We start from the raw sequence: 21,651 nt of genomic DNA, 5'->3' as shown, positions 1-21,651 counted from the left end.
AGCAACATTTATGAAATAGATATTAGCCCGTCCAATAGTCTTATGAAAGACTGTCCTGTTTGCTTTGGGTTTTTATTATTTATTGTCCTTTTATTTTTTAATTTATCATAAAAATAGCATATCTGGCACACCTGAATGCAACATCGATCAGTATCAGTCTGTTCATTTGCTTGTGACCGATGTTTACACACTTGTGCATGAACACAAGCACAGGCAGATGTTTACTTTTACAAAACCAATTTTATGTACTCTGTTGAATTCAAAACAGATATTTGTATTTTATGTATGAATCAATGTTTCTGGTTTAACCCTGGAACTGGCAAACGCCCGATATCGGGCGTTTTAGTTGCATCCTAGATGGCAGCGCCCGATATCGGGCGTTTTAATACGTCTTTTATTTCTCAATATTACGTACTTAAAACACGATCAAAGAGTATCGGTATTGATACCAATCGAAAGAGGAAGGTTCAATTTATGTAAATAATACACTAATAAATAATTTTATCGTTTCGTTACGCGTCCATACGTTTTATAATCTCGGAACTGTTTGTTTACATTCTCCCGCGTACCGCGCTAGTTGCGCGTGCAGCGATGAGTCAACTGGTTCATTCGGCTATTGTTATTTCGTCAGCTGGTCTGGTTTATTGGTTGTTTGAGTTTTTTGTAATGATGGTTGTGTATATAACACAATAATAGTAATTTTTTGTGATTGTTTACGTAATGGATCATAATTTCCGCGGTCGTTCAAGTGACATTTGAGAACCAGTTGAACATGAAATTAGCAACGATGAGGATTCCGATTTAGACATTCAATCAGAACATAATTAAAAAAATATATAATAAAAAATAGAAAATTAATATAAACTAATAGTTACAAGATTGTACAAATCCAAGTGAGCTTTGAAGTTCTTACTTTTGTTGGTAAGTAGCACTTTCAAATGTCAGTGTATGATTTTTTTATCGTTTACCACATGTAAAAATAAATACCTTATAAACTATGTGTTGTTTTATTTTTACTCAGAATCAAATGCTCTTCCTTTTCTATATTTTGGATTTTGCATATCACTAACAACAACAATTTTACAAATCAAAAACTTTGAACTAACTTTTCTTTTTTCTAAAATTTTTTTTTTTCATGAAGAGTTAGAGTAAGAGTATTTTTTTGTTTTAATTATATTATGTGAAAAATGTTCATTGAACAATGCTGAATAAAGAAATATATAATATGACATAGGTACTTTATAGTAACCATCTAATAATAAAATAAATATGAGGCAATGTATCAAGTACTAAAACACTCTGCCACTGAGAGAAATATGACCGCCAGTTCCAGGGTTAATATCTTAATATTTAGGGGGCTATATGTTTTGAAATTTAAATCAGAGAAAAGATCTAATGAGATTTTGGTTCCAGGAGTGGTTTCCGAGACATCGGGTTCGACTTGAACAATTTGAGCTCTGAGCTGAGCGGCATTACGCCACTGTCCACTACTTCTATGTTCCATGCGGCTCCACCACCGGGGTTCTACCTCCCCACTGTCTCCACCCCTTCCACCTACTCATCCCAGTCTCATCCCGTCATCAACCCCTTCATGTTCTTCAGTATCCCCAGGGGCCAACAACCTCCACCCACCGCTGCCAACCCTAGTCAGTTTAACGGTAGGTATTCTGTACCACTGTCATATATACTGTATATGAATGTCAATCTTACCAGCTCTAAATGTTTCATATCAATTTTATAAGTGCATTCGTCCAATGTATATTTGTTTTGAATGGTTGACTTTTAACAGTAAAAATTGTATTATTAACAATCAATTAAAATCTGTGGCAGTAATTTTGATTAAATTCACGATTTTATATAAATTTCAATGTTTTTATTTGTATAGTGAGTCCTTATTGTATATTTTGAAGGAAAATTATCATTTATTCTAGTAATTTTATAATAGCTAATTTATGTGTTCTAAGTAGTCTAATTTGTGTTATCTAAACCAGTTACTCTCTAAAACTCCTTCTTCTTACTCAGTAACAGTTTATTAGTGTACTGCGGTTGTATTGCAGGCAACAATCTGAATGTTTTGAGGACGGTGGAGAAACGGGACAACAGTAACCTAATAGACCTGACTCCGTTTGACTCGGAGCTAGACCCACACCGGGACAAGGGGGTACGAGTCAGCCTCCTGGAGGCTTTTGACCCTCTCCTCACACCCTCCTGTTCCTCCGAACCCATTCCCGAGGACACAGGTGAGCCGTTAAGTCTTCAAATTCTATATTATTAGTTTATTATTGTCAATTATCGCTCTAATTCAAATCTTGAGTTTAAATTAAATAATCATATGTCCAAATTTGTGATTTATATATTATTTATTCATGCATTAAAAGTTATAACTGGATAAGAGTAAAAGAAAGTTTGAAATTATAACCTAATTAATATTTTATGTTGAAATAGCCTTACATCCATTGTAATCTAACTATGAAATTATTGAAATAAGAACAGTGAAATTTCATCACTTTATATATTTATCAAGTAGTTTTAAATCACAATTTAAAAGAATTTGTAAATGGTTACCACAAGAATATATTTTGTCGGTGTTGCATTAATACATTTTGGGATATACAAAACTTTGTTCCAGTTGTGGTGCTGTGGCTTTAATTATTTACTGATTAAATTTAACCTCAAGGCAACACCACTTGTGCAAATGTGGGTATGAGTAACCTTTGAAGTAATCTTATCACTACAGGTGCCTGATATAACACTGACAAGCTTGACTTGAAAGTATTATATTTATTTAAAGTAGTTTAACTTGTCTTTTGTTACTATTTGTACCTTAGTTTGCTGTTCTCAATTTCTATATTATGTCTTTATTATTTTCTATGGCAAAAATTTGTAATTTGGACTCTTCAAAACAGGTTTTTATAAGTTAGCATGATTATTGGTGCTATTAATGAACTAATCATTAGTTGCTCAATTCAATTTATAATTCATTTACATTCAGTCAGTATTCGAGTAAGCACTAGTTTAGTTTTCAAACATTTTGATTTTAATCGAGTATCAGTCAATATCACTTATAACTTTTAATTTAAATTTTGTCTATCTAATAATTATCACTTTCAATATGTTTCAGTTAGAAATTTTATTCTTCCTGGGTTTTGTCCCTCAATATTAATTTCTAGTCCTGATTGGTGTTTGAAATTCAAATTCAAATTTATTTGATCATTAAGCACATTCAACAGTCAATAGATCATGTCAAAGACATTAAAACAACTAATAAGTTATAAAGTTAGATTACAGAAGGTACAAAAAATTAGTTAAATAAAAAGTATGTACATCACAATAATAGCTAAAACTTAATGCTACCAATGATAACATTCTTTCAACTTATAGGAAGCATTATCAGTCAACCACATATAAAGTGCCTTTTGGAATCTATCATAGTCTACTTCATGAGCCAGTAGAGGAAATTTATTAAATAAAGTTATTCCAGCATGTTCTAAGGAGGACAGGGTTAGGCTGAGTCTACTGTACTGTAGGTGGACTAAGTGCGACTAGTATTGTAACAATGAAAGTTGCTATTGAGTTTAAGTGTGAGTAAATTACGTTTAACACGCAGTAAAGTAACACAAACGCACATATATAAATATATATATATATATATATATATATATATATATATATACAGGGTGATTCATGAAGTTCTCCCCCCACTTCTACAGCACATTGTACTAGTAAAAATAATGAAAAAATGTTATATAAACATAGGTCCGAAAACGCTTCGTTAGCGAGTTACAGCTAGCGAAAGATTTCGCCTGAATTCCTGGGTAAAGAGTAAAATAAAGCCATACTGAACTTTTGGAAAGGTTAATTAAGTAAGAAATATTGTGGATTATTATGTATTTTTACCTGATAAAGCTAATAAAATAGGTTTCAGAACTGTACCTGTAGTAGTTTTTGAGGGATTCAGGTTAAATGCAAAAAAAATTGGGGCACGAAACAATGTTTTTTTTAAGTTTGATGTACAATAACTTTGTTAAATTGGTAATAAATACATAAAATCAACAAACATTAATTGTAGAGAATTTAATTCTGAGAAAATTGATATAATCAAAGTCTAAAATAAAACAGAAAAAAGTACCAAAAAAAGATTTTATTCAGTATAATACATTACTAGTTTTAAGCAAAATTAATCAGGTTGGGCCCAACCGTACGCACCTTTTATAATAGATGTTCGAAAATGAGGCCATCATTATCAATACATTTTGCAGCACGTTTGTATATTGCTTTTGTTGCGTTTCTTAATTTTTCAGGACTTCCCTGTATCTGCACAGCCGAATCCATAATACGGGCAATTAATTCATCACGAGAATTCACTTTTGTCTTGTATACAATGTCTTTCATCCATCCCCAGATGCAATAATTCAATGAAGATAGATCTGGTGATCTTGGTGGCCAAGGGTGAGGCCCTCCACGACCATTCCAGTGTCCAGGAAATTGATGATTTAAGTAAGCAGAAACGGCACGTGAAAAGTGGGGAGGTGCTTCCGTCATTCTGGAAGTACAAATTTTGTCTGAGATGTAAAGGAACATTTTTCTAACAGCTGCGGCAACTCTTCTTGAAGGAAATGCAAATAGAACTCAGCATTTAGGCGTCCAGGTAATATGAAAGGTCCAATCAGCCGATTGTGCAAAAGGCACACCAGACATTGACGCTAAATCGGTGTTGAAAGTTCTGTTCCACTACCTCATGTCGATTTTTTTCTGCCCATGAGTGTTCATTGTGCAAGTTATTGACACCATCCGAGGGAATTTGTGCCTCATCCGTAAACAAAATACGCTTGTGGAGTTGATTATTAATATTCAAAAAGTTGCAAAACTCCAAGCGAAGCGGACCATCCCTAGCTGTAGATGTTGAACCCTTTTGTTTATGAAACGGATAAAATTTTGTTTCGATTAAGTGACCTCCACACCGTTGACTACGAAACTCCTAACCGCCTAGAAATACGTCGTGTGTACTTACACCTGGACTGGCGATGAACAGCATTAATAACAATATCATCATCAAGTTGGACAGCTCGTTCATAATTGGCCCTAGTACTTGGTAGTGATCCTGTTTCCCGAAGAGTACGAAAAGTTCCTGAAATTGTTTTGGTATCTGGAATCCTCCTATTAGGGTAACGTAGTTCATATTCTTCTACAGCAGCTCTAGCATTACCATTACAGTAAACCCAAAATAAAAACCATATCAGCGTATTCCTCTGATGTAAATAAGTAAGGCATTTTTTTCGCTGAATAAACAATCGAATTATAACTCACAGAAAAATTGCATTTAATAACACGATTCACAGAACCCGATCACCTGCTGTAGCTTGCAAAAACACCACTAATACACAGTTCTAACGTAACAGTACAGAATACCATTGTTGATCAGCTGTTATTTGTGCGTTACCAACTTAGAAATTAATAAAACAAAAAACTTCATTTCGATGATTAGTAAACAATAATGGGAAAATGTTTTGCTTCATTTATTTTCGAACATTTTATGTAAATTTTTATTAAAAAAAATACAACGTAATAAAACATGATATTTTTATTTACAAACAAATTTATTTAACAGTTAATCTTGTTTTCTCAATTTTATCTCATCATTAAGGAACAAACATTTTGTTTTTTGTTTTATTTTAACTAAATACCGTACGGTATTTCTTTACAGCTAGTAATGTATTATACTGAATAAAATCTTTTTCTGGTACTTTTTTCTGTTTTATTTTAGACTTTGATTATATCAATTTTCTCAGAATTAAATTCTCTACAATTAAAGTTTGTTGATTTTATGTATTTATTACCAATTTAACAAAGTTATTGTACATCAAACTTAAAAAAAACATTGTTTCGTGCCCCAATTTTTTGCATTTAACCCTGAATCCCTCAAAAAACTACTACAGGTACAGTTCTGAAACCTATTTTTATTAGCTTTATCAGGTAAAAATACATAATAATCCACGATATTTCTTACTTAATTAACCTTTCCAAAAGTTCAGTATGGCTTTATTTTACTCTTTACCCAGGAATTCAGGCGAAATCTTTCGCTAGCTGTAACTCGCTAACGAAGCGTTTTTTCGGACCTATGTTTATATAACATTTTTTCATTATTTTTACTAGTACAATGTGCTGTAGAAGTGGGGGGGAGAACTTCATGAATCACCCTGTATATATATTGGTTTACAACAGTTAAGATTCTTAATTTTCTAAACGAAGGCTTACAATGGTCATTTAAAGCTGAGAATGATAAGATTCTAATCACTATTTTTTGCAGTAACAAAACTCTTTCTATTCCCTGAGCATTGCCCCAATTAAGTACTCCATAAGACAAGTTGCTATGGAAAAAAGTATAGTACACATGTTTTAAGTAGTTGGCAGGGACACAATTTCTAAGGTTGTTGGATGGATTCAAAAAAATCACTCACCTGAATTTTGAATGCCGATTCAAATTTTCTGAGAAAACAGGAATACAGAGATAGACCGATAGCTGTCAACACTTTTCGTGTTCCATTTCTTATGAATAGGAACTACTTTGGTTATCTTAAGACAATCTGGAAATTTCCCTTCCTTGACACGAGCATTTAAACAATCAGCAAAAGGCTGAGCCACAGTACTAATTACAGAAATGGGCAGATCCAACACATTTACACTGATATTTACAGAGTCACTAGTAGACAGAATACTAGTCCAGTCAACACTCTCAAGACACTGAATGAAGTTATTTATATTGTTGTCAGTAAAGCGCCTAATGTAGCCTGTAGGCTTGATTACTGCAGTGTTATCATCCAACAGTAGGCCACTGAGTGCAACAGTAATATGTAACGGTTTATGATCAGAAATGGGCAGATCCAACACATTTACACTGATATTTACAGAGTCACTAGTAGACAGAATACTAGTCCAGTCAACACTCTCAAGACACTGAATGAAGTTATTTATATTGTTGTCAGTAAAGCGCCTAATGTAGCCTGTAGGCTTGATTACTGCAGTGTTATCATCCAACAGTAGGCCACTGAGTGCAACAGTAATATGTAACGGTTTATGATCAGAAATGGGCAGATCCAACACATTTACACTGATATTTACAGAGTCACTAGTAGACAGAATACTAGTCCAGTCAACACTCTTAAGACACTGAATGAAGTTATTTATATTGTTGTCAGTAAAGCGCCTAATGTAGCCTGTAGGCTTGATTACTGCAGTGTTATCATCCAACAGTAGGCCACTGAGTGCAACAGTAATATGTAACGGTTTATGATCAGAAATGGGCAGATCCAACACATTTACACTGATATTTACAGAGTCACTAGTAGACAGAATACTAGTCCAGTCAACACTCTTAAGACACTGAATGAAGTTATTTATATTGTTGTCAGTAAAGCGCCTAATGTAGCCTGTAGGCTTGATTACTGCAGTGTTATCATCCAACAGTAGGCCACTGAGTGCAACAGTAATATGTAACGGTTTATGATCAGAAATGGGCAGATCCAACACATTTACACTGATATTTACAGAGTCACTAGTAGACAGAATACTAGTCCAGTCAACACTCTCAAGACACTGAATGAAGTTATTTATATTGTTGTCAGTAAAGCGCCTAATGTAGCCTGTAGGCTTGATTACTGCAGTGTTATCATCCAACAGTAGGCCACTGAGTGCAACAGTAATATGTAACGGTTTATGATCAGAAATGGGCAGATCCAACACATTTACACTGATATTTACAGAGTCACTAGTAGACAGAATACTAGTCCAGTCAACACTCTTAAGACACTGAATGAAGTTATTTATATTGTTGTCAGTAAAGCGCCTAATGTAGCCTGTAGGCTTGATTACTGCAGTGTTATCATCCAACAGTAGGCCACTGAATGCAACAGTAATATGTAACGGTTTATGATCAGAAATGGGCAGATCCAACACATTTACACTGATATTTACAGAGTCACTAGTAGACAGAATACTAGTCCAGTCAACACTCTTAAGACACTGAATGAAGTTATTTATATTGTTGTCAGTAAAGCGCCTAATGTAGCCTGTAGGCTTGATTACTGCAGTGTTATCATCCAACAGTAGGCCACTGAGTGCAACAGTAATATGTAACGGTTTATGATCAGAAATGGGCAGATCCAACACATTTACACTGATATTTACAGAGTCACTAGTAGACAGAATACTAGTCCAGTCAACACTCTCAAGACACTGAATGAAGTTATTTATATTGTTGTCAGTAAAGCGCCTAATGTAGCCTGTAGGCTTGATTACTGCAGTGTTATCATCCAACAGTAGGCCACTGAATGCAACAGTAATATGTAACGGTTTATGATCAGAAATGGGCAGATCCAACACATTTACACTGATATTTACAGAGTCACTAGTAGACAGAATACTAGTCCAGTCAACACTCTTAAGACACTGAATGAAGTTATTTATATTGTTGTCAGTAAAGCGCCTAATGTAGCCTGTAGGCTTGATTACTGCAGTGTTATCATCCAACAGTAGGCCACTGAGTGCAACAGTAATATGTAACGGTTTATGATCAGAAATGGGCAGATCCAACACATTTACACTGATATTTACAGAGTCACTAGTAGACAGAATACTAGTCCAGTCAACACTCTCAAGACACTGAATGAAGTTATTTATATTGTTGTCAGTAAAGCGCCTAATGTAGCCTGTAGGCTTGATTACTGCAGTGTTATCATCCAACAGTAGGCCACTGAGTGCAACAGTAATATGTAACGGTTTATGATCAGAAATGGGCAGATCCAACACATTTACACTGATATTTACAGAGTCACTAGTAGACAGAATACTAGTCCAGTCAACACTCTCAAGACACTGAATGAAGTTATTTATATTGTTGTCAGTAAAGCGCCTAATGTAGCCTGTAGGCTTGATTACTGCAGTGTTATCATCCAACAGTAGGCCACTGAGTGCAACAGTAATATGTAACGGTTTATGATCAGAAATGGGCAGATCCAACACATTTACACTGATATTTACAGAGTCACTAGTAGACAGAATACTAGTCCAGTCAACACTCTCAAGACACTGAATGAAGTTATTTATATTGTTGTCAGTAAAGCGCCTAATGTAGCCTGTAGGCTTGATTACTGCAGTGTTATCATCCAACAGTAGGCCACTGAGTGCAACAGTAATATGTAACGGTTTATGATCAGAAATGGGCAGATCCAACACATTTACACTGATATTTACAGAGTCACTAGTAGACAGAATACTAGTCCAGTCAACACTCTTTAAGACACTGAATGAAGTTATTTATATTGTTGTCAGTAAAGCGCCTAATGTAGCCTGTAGGCTTGATTACTGCAGTGTTATCATCCAACAGTAGGCCACTGAGTGCAACAGTAATATGTAACGGTTTATGATCAGAAATGGGCAGATCCAACACATTTACACTGATATTTACAGAGTCACTAGTAGACTACTAGTCCAGTCAACACTCTCAAGACACTGAATGAAGTTATTTATATTGTTGTCAGTAAAGCGCCTAATGTAGCCTGTAGGCTTGATTACTGCAGTGTTATCATCCAACAGTAGGCCACTGAGTGCAACAGTAATATGTAACGGTTTATGATCAGAAATGGGCAGATCCAACACATTTACACTGATATTTACAGAGTCACTAGTAGACAGAATACTAGTCCAGTCAACACTCTTAAGACACTGAATGAAGTTATTTATATTGTTGTCAGTAAAGCGCCTAATGTAGCCTGTAGGCTTGATTACTGCAGTGTTATCATCCAACAGTAGGCCACTGAGTGCAACAGTAATATGTAACGGTTTATGATCAGAAATGGGCAGATCCAACACATTTACACTGATATTTACAGAGTCACTAGTAGACAGAATACTAGTCCAGTCAACACTCTCAAGACACTGAATGAAGTTATTTATATTGTTGTCAGTAAAGCGCCTAATGTAGCCTGTAGGCTTGATTACTGCAGTGTTATCATCCAACAGTAGGCCATTGAGTGCAACAGTAATATGTAACGGTTTATGATCAGAAATGGGCAGATCCAACACATTTACACTGATATTTACAGAGTCACTAGTAGACAGAATACTAGTCCAGTCAACACTCTCAAGACACTGAATGAAGTTATTTATATTGTTGTCAGTAAAGCGCCTAATGTAGCCTGTAGGCTTGATTACTGCAGTGTTATCATCCAACAGTAGGCCACTGAGTGCAACAGTAATATGTAACGGTTTATGATCAGAAATGGGCAGATCCAACACATTTACACTGATATTTACAGAGTCACTAGTAGACAGAATACTAGTCCAGTCAACACTCTTAAGACACTGAATGAAGTTATTTATATTGTTGTCAGTAAAGCGCCTAATGTAGCCTGTAGGCTTGATTACTGCAGTGTTATCATCCAACAGTAGGCCACTGAGTGCAACAGTAATATGTAACGGTTTTATGATCAGAAATGGGCAGATCCAACACATTTACACTGATATTTACAGAGTCACTAGTAGACAGAATACTAGTCCAGTCAACACTCTCAAGACACTGAATGAAGTTATTTATATTGTTGTCAGTAAAGCGCCTAATGTAGCCTGTAGGCTTGATTACTGCAGTGTTATCATCCAACAGTAGGCCACTGAGTGCAACAGTAATATGTAACGGTTTATGATCAGAAATGGGCAGATCCAACACATTTACACTGATATTTACAGAGTCACTAGTAGACAGAATACTAGTCCAGTCAACACTCTCAAGACACTGAATGAAGTTATTTATATTGTTGTCAGTAAAGCGCCTAATGTAGCCTGTAGGCTTGATTACTGCAGTGTTATCATCCAACAGTAGGCCACTGAGTGCAACAGTAATATGTAACGGTTTATGATCAGAAATGGGCAGATCCAACACATTTACACTGATATTTACAGAGTCACTAGTAGACAGAATACTAGTCCAGTCAACACTCTCAAGACACTGAATGAAGTTATTTATATTGTTGTCAGTAAAGCGCCTAATGTAGCCTGTAGGCTTGATTACTGCAGTGTTATCATCCAACAGTAGGCCACTGAGTGCAACAGTAATATGTAACGGTTTTATATGATCAGAAATGGGCAGATCCAACACATTTACACTGATATTTACAGAGTCACTAGTAGACAGAATACTAGTCCAGTCAACACTCTCAAGACACTGAATGAAGTTATTTATATTGTTGTCAGTAAAGCGCCTAATGTAGCCTGTAGGCTTGATTACTGCAGTGTTATCATCCAACAGTAGGCCACTGAATGCAACAGTAATATGTAACGGTTTATGATCAGAAATGGGCAGATCCAACACATTTACACTGATATTTACAGAGTAACTAGTAGACAGAATACTAGTCCAGTCAACACTCTCAAGACACTGAATGAAGTTATTTATATTGTTGTCAGTAAAGCGCCTAATGTAGCCTGTAGGCTTGATTACTGCAGTGTTATCATCCAACAGTAGGCCACTGAGTGCAACAGTAATATGTAACGGTTTATGATCAGAAATGGGCAGATCCAACACATTTACACTGATATTTACAGAGTCACTAGTAGACAGAATACTAGTCCAGTCAACACTCTCAAGACACTGAATGAAGTTATTTATATTGTTGTCAGTAAAGCGCCTAATGTAGCCTGTAGGCTTGATTACTGCAGTGTTATCATCCAACAGTAGGCCACTGAGTGCAACAGTAATATGTAACGGTTTATGATCAGAAATGGGCAGATCCAACACATTTACACTGATATTTACAGAGTCACTAGTAGACAGAATACTAGTCCAGTCAACACTCTCAAGACACTGAATGAAGTTATTTATATTGTTGTCAGTAAAGCGCCTAATGTAGCCTGTAGGCTTGATTACTGCAGTGTTATCATCCAACAGTAGGCCACTGAGTGCAACAGTAATATGTAACGGTTTATGATCAGAAATGGGCAGATCCAACACATTTACACTGATATTTACAGAGTCACTAGTAGACAGAATACTAGTCCAGTCAACACTCTCAAGACACTGAATGAAGTTATTTATATTGTTGTCAGTAAAGCGCCTAATGTAGCCTGTAGGCTTGATTACTGCAGTGTTATCATCCAACAGTAGGCCACTGAGTGCAACAGTAATATGTAACGGTTTATGATCAGAAATGGGCAGATCCAACACATTTACACTGATATTTACAGAGTCACTAGTAGACAGAATACTAGTCCAGTCAACACTCTCAAGACACTGAATGAAGTTATTTATATTGTTGTCAGTAAAGCGCCTAATGTAGCCTGTAGGCTTGATTACTGCAGTGTTATCATCCAACAGTAGGCCACTGAGTGCAACAGTAATATGTAACGGTTTATGATCAGAAATGGGCAGATCCAACACATTTACACTGATATTTACAGAGTCACTAGTAGACAGAATACTAGTCCAGTCAACACTCTCAAGACACTGAATGAAGTTATTTATATTGTTGTCAGTAAAGCGCCTAATGTAGCCTGTAGGCTTGATTACTGCAGTGTTATCATCCAACAGTAGGCCACTGAATGCAACAGTAATATGTAACGGTTTATGATCAGAAATGGGCAGATCCAACACATTTACACTGATATTTACAGGCATAAGATTTGTTACAACATTGTCCAAACTTGCTAAGGCACGAATTTGTTCATAATTTCCACACATAAAGCCTATGGTTCGTAGCAAATTATTTAGTTGCAAGTGCTAGCATTATTCTTGAATATATCAATATTTAAGTCTTCACAAAGCAAGACTCTAAAAGAGCACTTACTTAAAAACAATAAGAGTGCCTCCAAGCTGTCAAAAAATACTTTTAGGTCCCCATCAGGAGCTCTGTACAGTGACACTATTACAACCTTCTAAGCACACAAACCTCAAAGTGCTTCTCTGCATAGTAACGTGCAACATCAACCACTTCACAACCCAGGTTTGAGCCAAATAAATCACAACTCCATTTATTTGGAGATTTATCACAACAGTCATTACATAGAATAGCTGATGACATCACATTTTTACACAACTACTACAGGGCTACTTCGCCATAAAGCCTTACCGACATCACCTTTTACTGTAATCTGCCTTACCGACATCACTAATGCTCTAAACTCTCTTACCGACACTTAGTTATTCGTTCCTCTACTAGTCAAAGTTGGCAGTAAACCATAAAATGAGTATTAAATGTCTCTAATTAAAAATAAAATTGATTAAAATTCAATTTTAAAAATAAGTAAATAAAAATGTCTGTTACATATTATTTATATGATAGGTGTCGAGGATAAGTCACAATATATTTCTGTTCAATAGAAATAAGTTATACACATTATTAGACAGCAGAGGGATTTGAACCCATTCTCCTATAGTCCAACAAGTTTTCATAGATAGACAGTATACCAACTGATCAGGACTTGTTGATAAGCAACTAAATAAGTTATATCTTCAGCCAAACAGAAAGCTGATGTTAGCACAGATAAGAACGGTAGAGATGAGCCCAGGGAGATCAAACCGCAAAATTGTGAATCACTATTTTGACTGTTTCCATTGTCTAACTACTAAGTGTCTAACACTAACCCCCAAACAATTGCTAATCACTTTAACCAGTTTTCACCAATATTGCAGAAATCACCCTAAAAAACCAGCCAAAAGTCACAAAACAACCGGCACCTCCACAAACCTCAGGTAATGATTTAACACAGCTACCTTTCACTAATGAACAAGAAATTGAAGAGATCATTGATAACCTTAAACCCAAAACCTCGTCAGGATTAGATGAAATTTCAGCAAAGATGCTGAAACACTGTAAGAAAGCTTTAACTCCACCACTAGTCAAAGTAACAAACTTATCCCTCGCTCATGGCCACTTTCCAGCCGCACTTAAACAAAGTAAAGTATACCCCAAGCTAAAAAGTGGAAACCAGACTGAAGCCAAAAACTACAGACCCATATCATTAATCTCAACCTTCTCCTTGAGAAAATAGTTTTAAAAAGATTAATGGACCACTGTGAACATAACAGCCTGTTAACAGAAGCCAACATGGCTTCATCAAGGGAAGATCCACAACATCACTGCCATAATCAAACTTGCAGAATTCGTCATTGATAGCTTGGAAGAAAAAAATCTGGTTACTGGAATTATGCTGGATTTCAGCAATGCTTTTGACTGCTTGGGACACAAACTGATCCTCAACAAACTTGAACAGCTTGGTGTGAAAGGCCAAGCCTATGCATGGTTCAAGAGTTATTTGGAAGGAAGAAGTCAGGTTGTTGAGATTCAAGACACACAAAAAAAACATACGCCAAGAAGTAAGATCCGACCCTTTACCCATTACAAAGGGTGTACCTCAGGGTTCGGTATTGGGACCAGTCCTATTCATTCTCCTGACAAATGACATGCCACAATATCTAGGAATGCACTGTACTCCCCTAATGTACGCTGATGATACGACACTTCTAGTCTCTGAGTCATCACCAAACAATGTGGCCATCAACTCTTACATTGCACTGAATAAGGCATATCAATACTGTCATGAAAACGACTTAGATGAATATACATAGATGAATACAAACTACACATAACGTCTACAACAAGTTTATCTCTACATGACACATCAGTAAAAGATATCCCTGGGGTGGCTCCCAGGTTGCTTTCAAAACTCTCCAACTCTCAAATTAGTGCTGATAATTTTTTAGAACAAAACGTGACAAAAAAAACCAGACACAAAACAGTCTCAATCCAAAAACAAAAAATAAATAAGTAATTTTTCACCAAAACATGGACAGACTGAGCAACAAGATTGATAGATTAAACCACTTTCTATACATAAACAAGCCACATATAGTTGTACTAACTGAGCATGGTCTAAATTCCCTAATACTCAACAATGTTTGCTTGACTAACTATGTTCTGGTTGCTGCTTTCTGTAGAAAAAATCATCTCAAAGGGGGCACAGCTATATTCAAGCAAGACAACCTCGCTAATGAAGTTGAAAGTATCCTCTCAGAAAAACACAGTATTGAGTTATTATGTGAAATTGCAGGTATAAAAATACATCTAAGCAAAAAGGAAACCTTATATGTGCTGGGTGTTTACAGACCCCCCTCTGCCTCACTTGAGGAGGCCCTTACACAGATGACTCAAGTGCTGGAAGAAATTCCAAATAACAACAATGGAATTTGTATTCTGGGGGACCTTAACGTTGATAGTCTGACACAATCAAGAGAAAAAACTGCAGTAAGTGAAATGCTTGCCACTTTCAACATAACAAGGATTCCTCTGCCCCCAACCAGAATAACCTCCACCACTGCTACTTCAATAGATGTAGTATGCACCGATCTGGACTTGGGGAAGGTTAACGTTGAGGTTATCCATACCTCGCTTTCTGATCATACAGGACAGCTCTGCAAACTTGAAGTGGACTGTGAAGCAAAAAGACCTATTAACATGACCAGACGGATTTTCAACTTTCACAATCTCTCAAACCTATCAAACCTCCTTGCATTAAACTCCTGGGAAAGAGTCGAGTCAGCACCTACAGTAGAAGAGGCATACTCAGTTTTCAAAAGACAATTCAGTCCAACCAACCTAGATAACTTGAAATCTCTTCTGATGAACAAAAAATGGGATACTATCAATCTTGCCCCTGATGCTGACTCAGCTTACGATATTTTTCTGGAAGTCTTGAAATTATCCCTTGACATTGCTTGCCCCAAGAAGAAAAGCAACAGGAAAATAAACCAAAAAACTTTGTGCTATGACAATGAGACACAATACCTCAAGGATATTTTCTTAAAGGCACTTTACAAATATGAAATGACAGGAAATATCCAAGATAAAGCAGTTATGGTGGAAAGGAAAAAATATTATGACAACAAACTTAGAACCCTACGACAAAATGCAAACTCACACTTCATTGAGTCAGCTGCAAACAAAACCAAGGCCATATGGACAGTCATTAACCATGAAAGAAAAGGACAACACAAAATCCCATCTCAATCCAGTATTATAATAAATGACAAAGTCGTGAATAACCCATCTGAAGTTACAGAACATTTTAACATTTTCTTCTCTCAAGTTGCTGAAACGACACTGAAACTTAGCAACCAGAAAACAGTTGGAAATCAGGATAAAAATGAAAATGACCAGTCTATAGTAGACAACTGCCAAACTGTTTTTAACTTAGGCCCCACAAATTTCAGAGAATTAAGAGCTGCCATCTATTCCCTTAAATCAAAACCATCCAGTGGAATGGATGAATATTCAGCTAAAATTGTAAAGTATTGTGCTGATGAGCTTATACCACCTCTAGTCAGCATAATAAACAAATCTTTTAGACTTGACCAATTTCCTACTGCATTAAAACAATCTAAAGTGTATCCAAAACATAAAAAAGGACCAACCACTGAAGTTCAAAATTACCGTCCTATTTCACTTCTTTCAACATTTTCAAAAATAATAGAAAAAGTAGTACTCAATAGACTTATGACCTACCTAGAGCAGCATAACATAGTTACTAACTGCCAACATGGATTTCTTAAAGGTAAATCAACAACATCAGCTATCATCAGCTTAGTAGAATACATAATTGACCAAATAGACAAAGGAAAGTACATCTCTGCTCTCCTCCTTGACTATAGCAAAGCTTTTGACTGTTTAGGACATGACCTCATATCAGAAAAACTTAAATCTCTTGGCATTACTGGCATAGCAAACAACTGGTTTATGAGCTATCTGTCAGGGCGAACACAGGTAGTTGAAATACAGAACATTACACTTGGCCATAAAAACACCTACCAGTCAAACCCACAACCAGTCACACGTGGAGTGCCACAAGGATCAGTCCTGGGCCCAGTCATCTTTGTCTTATTTGTCAATGACTTCCCAGGATACATCCAAGATCACAATACCAACTGTGTAATGTATGCTGATGACACAACACTCTTAATAAAGGATGACACTGCAGAAGGAGTACATACAACCGCCTGCAACTCCCTCTGCAAAGCACTGACATACTGCAGGAAAAATGACTTGGCTGTAAATCCATCAAAAACCATACAGATTAACTTTAGTAAAAGAAAAGACTACATTCCAAAAATACCTGACGTAGAAATTGAAAACCATGTTAAATTCCTTGGAATCATTCTGGATGGAAATCTCGGCTGGACAGAGCATGTGGATGGCCTTTGCAAAAAAATCAGCATAGGTATTTATGCTGTTCGGCGCATAAAATGGATTGGAAACCTAGAAAATGCCAAAACAGCCTACTATTCATTAGTAGAAACCCATATGAGGTATGGGATTGCTGTATGGGGCGGATCCTCTGTCGGAAACCTCAACAAGGTGCTTGTCCTGCAGAAAAAAGCCATTAGAATCCTCGCTGACCTTGAACATCAACAAAGCTGCAGACAAGCCTTCCAAACCCTCGGCATAATGACCGTCACTGCTCTATACATCCAAGAAGTAATTCTACATGTGCACAACCTGGGTCTTCAAACAGGGAAAGATATCCATTCATACAACACTCGCCATGCAGCCAACTACGTTCTGCCTCCACATCGCACAGCAATTTATGGAGAAAAACCATCTTATATCGGCCGGAAGTTGTGGAACGCTCTCCCAGAAACAATGAGAAGATTGAAGAGGAGTGCCCTACAAGGAAAACTGCATGACATCCTAGTAAATCAACCTTTTTATTCACTGGACGAGTTCCTCAACGCCTGCAATGAAACATGGAGATTTCAAAATGTACCTTGACTTTTTTTTTTTAACTGAAACACAAATGTATAAACATTCATCATCCATATTTATGTATTAATATTATGTGACTCTATAACTGTTCTTAATGAATATGTAAATAAAGAAGTTTGTCTATTGTCTATTTGTCTATTGTCTATTGTCTATTAGTACAATTACAACAGCACTAGACATCACATGCCCCCTTAAAAAATCAAGAATTAACAAAAGAAAATATACGCTTTACAACACAGAAGTAGAAGAACTGCGAGCAGACTTCATAAGAGCTAATGAAAAATGTGCACTCAGCAAAAAGGAAGAGGACAAATATATAGCTTTTCAAAAGAAGAAGGAATATGATATGAAGCTGTGAATACTCAGAAAAACAAAGTGTGAACAAAGAATAGCTGAGGCAAGTAACAAAAGTAAGGCTGTATGGGAGATTGTCAACAGTGAAAGGAAAGCGAAAAAAAAGGACTCAGAAACAGTCTGGCAGTTGAATATCAATGGCAATACAGTTGAAGACCTGAAAGAAATTGCAGAATACTTCAATGAATTCTTTGCGACTACAGCGGAGGATATTCTGACCAATAACAATTCTCCCAGAACTTCAGTGATCGAGGATCCAAGAGATCATTACGAAACAGCAATCACCGAAATTCCAATTGGTAACATCAGAGGAGGTACTGAAAGTTATTTCTTCTATGAAATCCAAAACATCCACTGGAGTAGATGGGCTAAATTCCAAAATATTAAAGTTCTGCAGAAATGAAGTTTGTATACCAATCGCCAGTATTGTTAACAAATCCCTAACTCAGGGTAGATGTCCTGAGAATCTAAAAACCTCCAAAGTGTACCCTCTGCACAAACAAGGTAATAAAAAGGAAGTGCAGAATTTCAGGCTCATCTCTTTAATTCCTACAGTCTCAAAAGTCATGGAAAAGGTCATACTGACACGTCTTACACAGCATTTGGAGATAAATCACAACCTACCAGAGAGACAACATGGCTTCATATCGGGAAGATCAACCACCAGTGCCCTCATTGATTTGGTTGAGCACCTCATTGACAACCTTGAGGAGGGAAAAAATGTTTGTAGTGTTTTTCTAGATCTAAGCAAAGCTTTCGATTGCCTTAACCACAGATTATTATTGACAAAACTTAGCTCTTTAGGCATCAAGGGTACAGCACTAAAGTGGTTTGAAAGTTACTTGCAGGGTAGAAGGAACATAGTGGAGATCAAACAGGTTCTTGAGGGAAATATCAGAGTTGAAACATCCGAACCGATGGAAATTAAAAGAGGTGTTCCTCAAGGATCTGTCTTGGGGCCTGTACTGTTTGTGCTTTTCATTGGAGACCTTCAGGAGCACTTGGGGGAGGGTTGCTATCCAGTGTCATACGCGGATGACACTGTCCTCGTCACAAACAACAAGTCGGTGCAGGCACTGGAAATTGACACCCACACATCAATAACTAGATCTAAGCACTACTGCCTGAACAACAATCTGATTTTCAATTCATCCAAAACCAAATGCATCACATGGGGAAGACATAAAGATTATGTATCTTTGCCACTGGACCTAGAACAAGTGCTCTCTGCAAAGCATTTGGGTGTCACAATTGACAATCGTCTCTCATGGAATCAACATGTAGACATAATGTGTTCAAAACTCAGCACAGCTCTCTTTGTTTTAAAGAGAGTTAAACACATTAGCACACCACAAGCTACTAGAATCACTTACTTTGCGCTTTTCGAGACACATGTTCGCTATGGAATAGTGCTTTGGGGGGGCTCTTCTATCACCAACCTTCAGCGAGTCCTAGTTATGCAGAAGCGTGCAGTGCGAATCATGGCTGATTTAAATCCTCAAGAAAGCTGTAGAGATGCTTTTAAGAACTTGGGCATACTCACAGTGGTGTCTATTTACATTACGGAGGTAATATTACTAGCTATCAGACAAAACTGCTTGAGGAACCGTGATATCCATGAACGCCAAACAAGACATGGCAATGACTTCAATCTGCCAGCCCACAGATCAGCTCTATTCGCCAAGAAGCCAACCTATGCAGGTGCCAGGTTGTACAACATGCTACCAGGAGAACTTAAGAACCTTGGCCCACAAGTTTTGAAGAGGAAAATGTTCAAGTGGCTAGTGGAAAAGACTGTATACAGCCTAGAAGAATTTATGACCATCAACACCTACTAATAAAAGTTAACAAAAATGTTTTAACTTATACTTTTTAAGATTTGACGCTGTCTCTGTTCTTGATGAATATGAAAATAAAGTCTATTGTCTATTAGTTGTAAACGCTGAAAAAACCAAACAATTAGCTTTTGGGAGAAGACAGGAGGAAGTCCCAGAAGTATCAATGGAAAGCCAGACCAAATTCCTAGGAATGACTATCGACAATGCACTATCCTGAAACAAACATGTTGACGCACTCTCCAAAAAATTGAACTCCTGCTTGTACATTTTAAAAAGAGTAAACCGAGTAAAAAGAGTAAACTCAGTGACAATGCCACAACAAAAACTGCCTACCATGCATTGTTCGAGTCTCACTTACGATATGGCCTTGCAGTTTGGGGAGGCACAACAGCAGGAAACCTTAATCGAATTCTACTTCTCCAGAAGAGAGCAATCAGGATTATGGCCAGCCTTGGCCCAAGGGAGAGCTGCAGAAAGGTCTTCAAAACTACAAATGTGTTAACAATCATCTGCCTATATATAAAAGAAGTCATATTGTATGTAACGATCGAACAGCTTCAACGAGGCCTTGATATACACACACACAACACTCGTCATGCATCAAACTTTCACCTCCCTCTACATCACATCATATGAGAGGAAACCATCCTACATGGGGAGGAAACTCTTTAACCTCCTACCAGAAGATCTAAAGATGCTGAACGTGAAGAAGTTGAAGACAGCCCTGACCAACTGGCTCATCGACCGACCATTTTACTCCATTGATGAGTTCCTGGACTGGAGGAAGAATAAAGAACACATCCACTGAAGGAAAAAACCTATATAAAATTGACGCCATTGCATTTCTCGATGTTATGTTAATAAAGAATTTGTTTATTGTCTATTGTCTAACTGTAGTGTACACTTTTAGTTAAGTTGTAAAGGAGGACATATAATTTTAATTCTAAAAAAAAAACTGTTTAGTCTTGTTTGTAGGTGTTGAATGAATTAGATAAGTTAATTAAACTTTAAAACTAAATTCTTGAGTCTGAATGTTTGAATATTCCTAATTTGAATTCAGTTATTTTTAGAACTGTGGACGATATTGTTAAATAGTTAACATTAAGTTTTAGATTATTTTCTTATCTATAGTGTTACTTCTTCTTCAAAAATTACATTACTTCTTCATACTTCTTCAAAAATTACATTACTTACAGCATTAAAAACTTGATTAAATTCTTAAAATTGGAAGTTTAGCCCAAGTAAGTATTAGCTAATCGACTAAACACATCCATTCTGCCGTGTTACAGCCCTGAGAGAAGACCAGTCCGAGAGCTCAAGTGTGTACAACCCTTATGATCCTTTCGACTACCTGTACTCTCCTCCATCTCTAGCTGGCAGTCAAGCCTCAGATCCAATCTACGCGGCTGTCGTTAAGGCATCTCCCCTCTCTCCACCGCCGTTACCTCCTCGCAACAATTCCATCAAACACACTCCTGACAGAAAGGTATGGTTCCTAATAATTTTTTGTGTTCAATTTTTCAGTTTTAGCAAATCTGATTAATAGTAGATTTTATTTAAAATATCAAATTATTAATTTTGTTCTGTGTCCCTCAAAATGATCAAACAAATATTTTAAATATGTTTGTTAACCTATTCAAAATTTGGAACATGGC

The 21,651-nt window shown here is 36.6% G+C and overlaps 1 protein-coding gene across 1 annotated transcript in view; it reads left to right on the top strand.

The window, feature by feature from the left end:
• The window catches only part of LOC124358058 (phosphatidylinositol 4-phosphate 3-kinase C2 domain-containing subunit beta-like), a 212,912-nt gene that overhangs the window by 36,183 nt on the left and 155,078 nt on the right, over positions 1 to 21,651 (top strand). Inside the window, 3 exon segments of the mRNA XM_046810345.1 lie at positions 1,414 to 1,658; positions 2,058 to 2,240; positions 21,286 to 21,482. Of these exon segments, the coding sequence (XP_046666301.1) occupies positions 1,414 to 1,658; positions 2,058 to 2,240; positions 21,286 to 21,482 (625 nt within the window).

Source organism: Homalodisca vitripennis, chromosome 3 (genome assembly GCF_021130785.1).
Source record: "Homalodisca vitripennis isolate AUS2020 chromosome 3, UT_GWSS_2.1, whole genome shotgun sequence".
In the NCBI taxonomy this organism is placed as follows: domain Eukaryota; kingdom Metazoa; phylum Arthropoda; class Insecta; order Hemiptera; family Cicadellidae; genus Homalodisca; species Homalodisca vitripennis.
The sequence above is the reverse complement of the archived record's forward strand: the minus strand, read 5'-3'. Positions and strand labels throughout refer to the sequence as shown.